At 42.4% G+C, this 10298-nt stretch overlaps 1 protein-coding gene across 1 annotated transcript; it reads left to right on the top strand.

The window, feature by feature from the left end:
• Nucleotides 1–775: 775 nt before the first annotated feature.
• LOC118099104 (single-minded homolog 1) lies at nt 776–9777 on the top strand. Its single transcript, XM_035143381.2, has 11 exons — nt 776–1206; nt 3102–3184; nt 3281–3370; nt 3459–3564; nt 4026–4111; nt 4411–4610; nt 4739–4845; nt 5024–5171; nt 7726–7882; nt 8009–8393; nt 8787–9777. Exons 1-11 carry the CDS (start codon nt 1032–1034, stop codon nt 9527–9529), a joined length of 2280 nt encoding a protein of 759 aa, XP_034999272.1. The 5' UTR covers nt 776–1031; the 3' UTR covers nt 9530–9777.
• The last annotated feature ends 521 nt before the right edge of the window (nt 9778–10298 follow it).

The raw sequence follows: 10298 nt of genomic DNA, 5'->3' as shown, positions 1-10298 counted from the left end.
ATCCTTCTGGATGTTGAAATATTTTTTTTATTCTTTAAAAAAATATATATATTTAGAGGATTGTGGTGATATTGTGTCACAGTAGTTTTATTTCCTCCTCCAGCACAGGTTTCAGGAATAGTGTGCCATGTCCATTTCCTCGATCCTGCAGCAGTGACCACACACACACGACGCCTTAAAATTACTTTTTGTTCTTTTAAGCCCAAAGATAGATAAATGCAAAATGCAGCTTTATTTTAAACGGGCGTTTGTGACATTTAATTTTAGTCGAAACATTAAGAAAATGGCTAAAATGACTTAAGGTGTTTGTTGTGCTCCTCGAAAAAATTGAGACAAAGTTTTGACGAATCCTTTTGACTGTGCACGTATTTAAATCTGCTTTTTTAAAATATTTTATACATCCTCGTGAAATTAAATTACACCTCATGTAGTGTGAGAATTTCCTAAAATACACTAATGTGTTGCTGCTGTACCTGTTGCTTATATTGTTAATTTATTGTTTTCACACTCACATTAAATTAAACCTGTGTTTTGATTCACGACTAAATGGAATAACTTCATCCACAGCGTTGTTTTTCTTTACACATAACAGTCAGCTCCTTCATTTTGATGTGTCATACATGCATCAGAAATAACACAGGGGACCTTACATCATGTCGGTGTTGGTGCACACGCAGGCCTCGTGCATGCAGATGAAAAAACAAAGATGCTTTTCTCTCCGGATGCAGGAGTAACGTGTTTTTTTCTTCCTGTGACATGTGTTGCACAGGTCATGGATGAACATCAGCCGCTGCACCGAGGAGAATTAAACCACTGAGTCCATCAGGAGGAGCTGTACCAGGGATACTCTCACAATCTGGATTCGCTTATTGGTATTTATACATAGAGAGAGAGAAATAAAGATTTGTTTGTGAAGTTGAGAAGTACAATGAAAAGGAGGCAGACGGGCCAGAGGAGTGAGTGGAGCTGCTGACGGGAAGGACCGAGTCGAGCGAGAAAGAGCTGCAGGGGAAAATAAAAAAGGCTGCGAGATGAAGGAGAAATCCAAAACGGCCGCAAGGACTAGACGGGAAAAGGAGAACAGTGAATTTTACGAGCTGGCCAAAATGTTGCCTCTACCGTCGGCCATCACCTCCCAGCTGGACAAGGCCTCCATCATCAGACTCACCACCAGTTACCTGAAGATGAGGATAGTTTTCCCTCAGGGTGAGCGACTGGTCCACGAACACACACCACTGCACTTCCACCATTTTTTTTACTTTGTGACATTTTCCCTCTCTGCATGGAATTCAGTTTACAGGGAATTCACTGCATTCAGTCATATAATTATTTTTAACTTTATGTAGCCCAATATATTATTATAAATCAAATCGTTTATTATAAATTAAATTATAAATGAAATATTATATATAAAGTTAAATTATATTAAAAATCATATGCATAAATTGGGATTGTTATTAAATTCAGATGACAAAATCTGACAAAGATATTATTAGCATCACTACTCAATGAGTCAGTGTGATTTCCTGGTAAAATACCACAACTGAAATATTGAGATATACATATATATTTTAGTTGAGCAGTGCAAATAATAACAATTATAATAATAATAACTATAATAGTCATTGAATCTTGCAACAAGTGTGGATTCGTGCAAATACAAAAATATAAATCATATCATTCATGATAATAATAATAGCTAAATTCTTTAGAAATAGGTTTTTAAAATATATAATAAAATATTTAGGTCCTGTTGTTTCCATACCCGTGCTGCAAGGCTCGTTTTAATCTACATACAAATATTACAGGAATATAATAGCGACTCCTCGTCGAACTACAGGACGTCTTTACAAATGGATTATGATGCGTGTTTTAATTCGCTGTGTCCAGAGGAGACAAGCTGCCTCCATCTTTTTATACAGGTCTCTGCAGGCTCCTCTGTCTGCGTGACTGAGAACAAGATGTAGCAATTAGAAAAAAGGCCCTGCAAGGCTTCTAATCACCTAAAGCCATGTGAGCAGGAGGCACACACACACACAGACACACACAGACACACACACACACATAAAAGGAAAATGCTCTCCCATGAAGCCAGATCATAAGCGTAGGTTTTTGATGCATGTACAGTATAGTTATAATAACACACAGGTCATGACATGCAGCATAAAACACTATTAAACACACTGAAATCAATTAATATAGATGTATTGAAACATAAAGACACATTTTGCATCTGTAGGATTTTTGATATAGTTTTATCCCTCAGCAGAAATACACTATTTCTGCATCCTCTCATGTGAGGGCACGGTAATATTCTACATGTCCGTATAAGCGGAGAGCTATTTTTATTTTCAATCAGGCTGCAGCAGGGGAGACGGATCACTCATTTACTGATGATGCCTGAGCTCCAGCACATTTCTAATAAAGCCGAATGAATTTCACTGAGGGACACAGGCGCCCTGCTTTGTTCCACTTACACTGAAAAACCGTGGCCTACACTGTGAGAGGTTCACTGGACCCAAACATCCAAAGATGGAGGATATCTGAGCAGTTAAAATATGGAAGAGGTTGTTTTTGAATAGCGTAGAACACAACAATTGCTATAAGTGGGATAACAACAACAATAATATTCATAATAGCACGAGTATTCATTTAAATATTCTATTAAATTCCTGTCATCTCTTGAGAGCCCTTAAAGTAATTTATACAAGCTAGCACTAACAGTAAAAGGGACAGTGTCAATGCCTCAACACTAAATAATCTAATAAAATAAAGTGTGTGATATATACATGTGATCAAATATAATGAAATAATATAAAAATGTAACAAAAGAGCTATAAAATAAGAGCATGAATGCACACCGGTATATATGGCTTGAGATTGTTATTTTTTTTTATGTATGATACACAAACAAGGTCCTGACTTTGCCAATATAGGTTTAATTTAATAATAATAAATAATAATAATAAAATGCTGTCGATTTATGAAACCATATAATCTTTAACAAAGTTTCATCTTAGATTTTGTGCATTATTAATAACAAGACGACACGTTGATTGTAATGTGCAGCTCAGCAGTGACACAGTATGATGTGTGTGCAGGTCTGGGTGAGGCCTGGGGTCACACCAGTCGAGCAAGATCTCTGGACAACTTAGGTCGAGAGCTGGGGTCTCATTTGCTGCAGGTACATTAATATCTCCAGTATTATTCATCATCTATAACGGGGGAGGGGGGGCTGATGCAGGGTGGTCGTGACTGAACACGTGTCGTTTATTTACAGACGTTGGACGGATTCATCTTCGTTGTGGCCCCGGATGGAAAGATCATGTACATCTCAGAGACGGCGTCGGTGCATCTAGGACTGTCTCAGGTCCGTCTGTGCAATTTAACGTTATTATTATTAGTAGTAGTCGTAGTATCCCTGCATGTCTGTTATTCTGATAATTCAATCTCCACAGGTAGAGTTGACTGGGAACAGTATTTATGAGTATGTCCATCCTGCCGACCACGATGAGATGACCGCTGTGCTCACTCCTCACCAGCCCTACTCTCACCTCGTCCAAGGTAAGAAACGCTTCCTGGGCGCTGACGCAGCCCGTGTCCACGTTTTGCGGATTTTATTGCAACTCGCTGTGCTGCAGGACGAAGCTACAATAAATGAATCGGATTTTTTAAATCAACATTACATTGATATTATTATAATAATATCACACGCGGAAAATGAATATATTCTGCACAAATTCGTGCGTTTGACATTGGAGAGAAACGCACTAAAGATTCCCGCAGGAAGCATTTGGAAACCAGAAAATCGCTTTATACGTTTCAATGCATTTATTTATTTTGATGCAATGCTAAATAATACCTTTATTTTGTAATAATTACTCGTATTTGAAATGAACAAGTGCGCCATAGGCCTAATGACGCGTCTCTATTTTACTATGCACACAAAGCGTCTGTGCGTCTTTTATGCAAATATGACTTTCTGATTGGATTCTTGTTTATATTCGTTTTTTTTCCTCCTGCAGAATATGAAATGGAGCGATCTTTCTTTCTGCGGATGAAATGTGTGCTGGCAAAGAGAAACGCAGGCCTCACCAGCGGTGGATACAAGGTAGGCGGTGAGGTTTTGTCACTGTGTTTAATTGACTTAGTGTTAATTAAGAAATTAATTAAAGTACAATTAATTGATTAGTTAACAATTGTATAATAATGTCAATTTAAATATTTTCATATCTGTGCTTTGTTTCTATATTAGAAGAAATATTATATTACTATAATGTCCTGAATTTAAAATTTGGTAACAATCTTAGATTATTTAAAAAATAAAACCAAATAGATTGTGCACGTTGCTTCTGCAGTGTTAATTTTTATGTGTAATATATTCTCACATGTCTCTGTGCTTCACCACAGGTGATCCACTGCAGCGGCTACCTGAAGATCCGTCAGTACAGTCTGGACATGTCACCTTTCGAGAGCTGCTACCAGAACGTGGGTCTGGTTGCGGTGGGACACTCTCTGCCGCCCAGCGCCGTGACGGAGATCAAACTGCACAGCAACATGTTCATGTTCAGAGCCAGTCTGGACATGAAGCTCATCTTCCTGGACTCCAGGTACACTGAATTTCCAGGTCGACAAAATACCAGCATAATACAATCAGCTTTTTCTCCTACAGGCAAATTTGAAATATCCCTGAATTGCAAGTATATTTTTTAAACATCCCTCCCTAATTCCTTTCCAGGGTTGCCGATCTGACAGGTTATGAGCCCCAGGACCTAATAGAGAAAACTCTGTACCATCATGTCCACAGCTGTGACACCTTCCACCTCCGCTGTGCTCACCACCTCTGTGAGTTACCAGCCTCCTCCATTATTCCTTTTACAACAGACCCTTTTTTTGTCTGCTCTGGCAACCTGCTGCAGCCACCACATGCAGACAATCACACAAACACACACACACACACAAACAGGCATCACGTTAAATACGCTAATCTCTGTTTTCTCTCCGTTTCTTTCATCTCCGTCAGTGCTGGTAAAAGGCCAAGTCACCACTAAGTATTATCGTTTCCTGGCCAAGCACGGTGGCTGGGTCTGGGTCCAGAGTTACGCCACAATCGTCCACAACAGCCGATCCTCAAGGCCTCACTGTATCGTCAGTGTCAACTACGTCCTCACGTGAGTCCCACTATAAAGCCAGAGATGTTTGCATGCATGCATATAAAACTATTTTATTTGAATCCCACTTTTCAGATATTAAGTCCTTACATCTGTTGCATTTCGGACTAAAATCCCTGAAACTACAGCGACGCAATAATCACAACACAGGGTTTACAGGGTTTTATGTTTGTGGTCTAAACGCAGCTGCATTTTTCATGTGTTTGCTGAGGGAGCAGCGTTGAATATTTAACTAGATTAGGTACAATCATATCATAGACTCTTATGATCCACGCTCGAAGCTCACTCAATGATGTGATGGGTCTTTGTCTCTTGGAGAAATCCTTCACTTTATCCCTCTGCAGCCTCTCTGTACAAATCCACCGAATGCGGCGGTGGCGGCTGCAGGGCTCAGGCAGTTGTGTGTTATGAGAGCACAAAGCACACTAGGGCCCTTTGAGACAAGACAAGACAAACATCACGGTTCAACCCCATCAAAAAACCTCTACTGTCACCATCGATCCGCAGGCCGAGGGAAGCTAAATCGATCAAACGGTGAACTAGGAATCAATAGCCATCTCATAGCTGTAGCACATGTTGTATTTTCCTTGTTAGGTTTGGTTGATCCAAATCTCACTTGTGTGTGTGTGTGAGTAAAAGAGATGGTGTGTTTGTGCAAGTCTCTGTACGTGCATGCATGCATATGGCAGCACTTCAAATATTGATTTCCTCAATGCAGTAAGGAGAAAACAAAGTGACTGCATTAAAATTACAATGAATTTCCAAACGCACAATTAGGTCTAACACAGAGGTACACACACACACACACAAAAAGAATAATAACACCAATAACTACAAAAAAAAAGTACATCAAAAAACAAACCACTGTGATTCAATCACCTCGCCCCGGCCGCATTTTTAGCCAAACAAGAATCCATTAATAAATCATGTTTGGAGCTCGGCTGGTGGCGTATTTCAGACACGAGGTGCTCTGACATTGACCCTGAGGTGGAATTCAGCCAACACAGCTGAGTTTGCACAAAGGCCCAACATTATTGGCTCAGACAGAAGTCAGCCAGGGCACAGATAGGATGCAGAACCAGCCACGGCAACTATACCTGCAAGAGCAAATAGCACTCACACTGTGTACTGGCTATCCAAACACAGCCTTTCCCCTGAGGTGTTGTACATAAAGAATGGGTCATATTTAGAGTCATATTAAAGAGGCTGGCTGTGCAGGGTCAGGGATGGGCCACAGGGTTTAAAATGCCAGGCAGCTGCTATTACATACTGTTGATGTGATAAGTTAAGAATAGGCTCATGTTTGCTGAACACTTGACACAGGAGCCTTTTCACTCCCTCGACAGTGTCACTTGGACCGAGTTCAGCCGCAGGACAGTGGGTTAAAATGTCAAAGACGGTGCACATGCTGCACTCACATACACGAGTAAGAAGAGCGTCTGCGTTGAAGGAAACTGTATTTTTACTTAAAGACGCTGGCAGAGGAGATTCAGTGCAGAGATAGTGTGTGTGTCTGTTTGCACATTTTCGTGTGTTGCTTTCTGGCACCGTTCTGGCAGAAAAGAATTATTAACTTTCTTCAGGTTACCTGTTATTTATCTCAGAAGGGGGAGGGCTCAATCTCTGGAAGTTATCTGTACAGTGGTTTTCACTTCTCATAGTCTTGACACCATTCAGACCATCAGAAGTTTGTTTGTAAAACAAGTCTGTTCCGCTATCTATGTTCAATATTGGCCAAGACGTCTGCTGCAGAGTAATCACTGATTAGACACAATACAACCACCACGACTGTACATCGGATTATGAGGGGAGAAAATGCCTAAAGGTTTGAAAAGTTCTAAGGTTAACAAGTGACGCGATGCACTTATTCAAAGTGTCCTTCAGCAAGGCTTGGGAATTAAGTGGCTCAGTGGCCTGCGGCAAAAAGAATGTGAGCCAAAAAAAAAGTTAGATTTGTTACTGTATGAGAAAAACAAGGTCTTCACAGCAATGCTAGCAGGTTGCACATAATACTAGCTTCAGCATGCTAACACTTTCACAATGACAATGCTATTATGCCCAGTGGTAGCAGGTATTATGTGCATCATCTTAGTTTAGCAGTTAGCATTTTAATGTTTTGGCTATAAGCACAGAACATAATTATAGCTGGCTGTTGGTAATATCTTTGGTGCTAAAACAAATGTTTTTAATCTATCCTTGTTTGAATGGAACCTGTACAGTATGAGCTGATTTCATCCTGCAAATAGTTTTCAGGATATTTAATTTAAAACTCTAAACGTCAACCTTGTGGTAGTGCTAGGGGGATAATCAAAGGATCATCAAAGTCTGTGTGCTTCATGCTTTTGAGACCACAAATCTGTCCAACATTTCATGGAAATTTATCCAGTAGTTTAGATATTTTAGTTTTGACAAACGCGGTGGACCAACTAAAATTGCTAGCCAAGATGGAGGTTTTTTTTAAGCTACTGGCAGGACTTAACCGTCCCAACTTGGATAAATATAGGCTAAAAATTGTTATTCTTATCTGTAACATATATTTTGTTTTTGTCAAAAGGGACACTGAGTATAAGGGTATGCAGCTGTCCTTGGACCAAATGAGCCCGACCAAGCCAGCCTTCCCCTACGCCAACAGTCACACTGAAGACAGGAAGAGCACCAAGTCACGTCTGCCCCCGGCGAAGGCCAAGGCCAGAGTGTCACCCTACCCACAGGTAATAAACAGCCTGTTTTGCAGAGCTAAATCAAGAAAAAGAGACTCAGCACAAGCCTAATTGTTAGAAAGCTCATCAAATCACAAACTCCTGGAACTGTGATTTTCTTGTTTCTCTCTCCAGCAGTTTTCCGCTTTCAATCCAGAGCGCTCGGAGTCAGACCAAGACAGCCAATGGGGAGGAAGCCCCCTGACTGACTCCGCATCTCCTCAGCTGTTGGATCCCGTTGAGGCGACCGAGACGTCTTGTGCCTACCGACTGTATCCAGACTCAGGCTCCCTGTGCTATGGCCTTGGTTTATCTGAAGAAGATCTCGCCCATGCCCAAGCACATCCGCACACCACCACCTGTGACCGCGTCCGATGCCAGAGCAGCCGATACTTCCTAGGAACCCCCCAGTCAGGAAGAGAGGTTTGGTGGGATGCCACACGCTCCGTTCTCTCGCTGCCGAAACCCTCGGTGGAGAACAACGAAGCCTACGAAATCACATCGTACCACGGAGCCATTCATGGTGAGGTGTTAGGGTTGAGACCACAGCCATCTGTCTCTGCAAATAGTTCTGGCCTGGCTTCTCCTGGTAGCTGTTTTTCAAATGTTATTATGAGACATGCTAAGTTGTTTACGGCGTCTCTTGCCAGGGTGCCGATTGCTACCATCTGCTCAAAAATTGCCTGCAATTGAAAGCCAAGTTATTTCACATTTCACATCCTCAAACAGTGAAACAACCCCCACTGAGTTTCTGCCAAGACATCCAGTCTAATAGACCAAGATTCTATATGCATGTAAAGCAGAATTGTGCACAGCTATACAGACTCATGGTTTGAGGCACATCAAATATATGAGTAGACATGTAATTTATTTATTTCAGCGTTTTAAAATGTGGCTAATTCAACTCTCCTCACAGGTCGGGGTCACTGGGATGAAGACAGTGTAGTGAGTTCACCAGATGGAGGCGGGTCCACCAGCGATTCAGGTGAGCGTTACCACGGTGACCACTTTCGGGCAAGCCCCCGAGAGCCAAGCAAGATGGAGACCCTGATTCGTGCCACGCAGCAGATGATCAAAGAGGAAGAGAGCCGTCTGCAGCAGCACAAGGCGCCGCTGGACGTCTCAGGGCTCGCCAAAGCTCACAGCCCATGCTTCAACTCCTCATTACCCCACCACTCCCAGCTCAACATGCCCAGTGTGGTGTGCCGAGGCCCCGGAGCACCCAGCATCGACCTCCCCTCTGAGCGCCTACATCACCGGGATGACATCAAAGTGCTTGGCCCCCATGACAATGACGAAAACACGACCAGTCCTGCTTCTTTATCTCGTCTCAGCAGCCCCAGCTCTGATGGGATGCCGAGGTCGGGCCTTTCCCTCACCAAAGACTACATGGCGACTGATCTGTCCCCCCACCATTCACAGCCCCAGGGGAGCCCGCTGATCTATCCGACCCAGGAGAGGCAGCCGTTGGACAGACAAGCAGCCTACGCTTTGACTGGGTACTCCCTGGAGCACCTGTATGACCCGGAGAACCTGCGGAGTTACTCGGGACTGGCCTGTGGAGGAGTCCAGTATGATGTGGCATCTCACGTGAGGATGCAGGCAGAGCAGATGCAGGGACACAAAGCCACCTCAGTTATCATAACCAACGGGAGCTGACGATAGCGGTTGCAGACAGATTTTGTTCTCTAAATGAGGATATTAAATGAAGGTGGTGCTGTGTGCACATTAAACACTGGCCAGGTGCTTGATGGGAAAGACGAGACAATAAAAAAAAAAAAGACTAAGGTACCTGCACAGGGTCCATGCGCCCTCTCTGGCTCAGTCAGTGCAATTTCTGTTTTCATCCGGCCTGTGTATCATGACATTCTCCCTCTCCGTCATCAGAGGACGATTTTCCAAGACTCTAAAAGGACTCGTGTTTAAGAACTAATATTTGAAACGCCACCTGGCACAGGTTTGCTCCATTACATAGGAATACAGTACTACTCTAATGGGAGCGAATTCCCCTCCTTGCGAAGGCGACCCAAGTTTTGAATCTGGTTAAACATCAAGCCAGTGTTTCTGTTCCAAATGTCTTACGCATCATTGGCCATGTGAGTTAATCTGTCGCGGACACGATTTCCAAAGGCAGTAAGCAAATGTGTTGTTCCATTGCCCCTTCACCTGAAAACTCCATTGCACAGAGCGTAATGTTTGACACATGAAGTGCATCATGGGAAACGGCGAGCAATTCGCTATTGTTAGGTGTCAGTGTTTCCTGGTATTTATTTGTCAGTGGGCTATTTTCTGTACGTGTCATTTCTTCCTGTCCAAGTAGAAACTTTACCGGTGGCATTAAATTAGTTTTGGTGTTTGGATGACACCGAGATTAGACTAGAAAAAAATAATCTAGTGGAAAAACAGAAAGAAGGAAAAAGGCCTCTGA

The sequence above is a fragment of the Hippoglossus stenolepis genome, chromosome 20, assembly GCF_022539355.2.
Source record: "Hippoglossus stenolepis isolate QCI-W04-F060 chromosome 20, HSTE1.2, whole genome shotgun sequence".
NCBI lineage: Eukaryota > Metazoa > Chordata > Actinopteri > Pleuronectiformes > Pleuronectidae > Hippoglossus > Hippoglossus stenolepis.
Note: the sequence above shows the minus strand (reverse complement) of the source record. Positions and strands in the feature narration are given on the sequence as shown.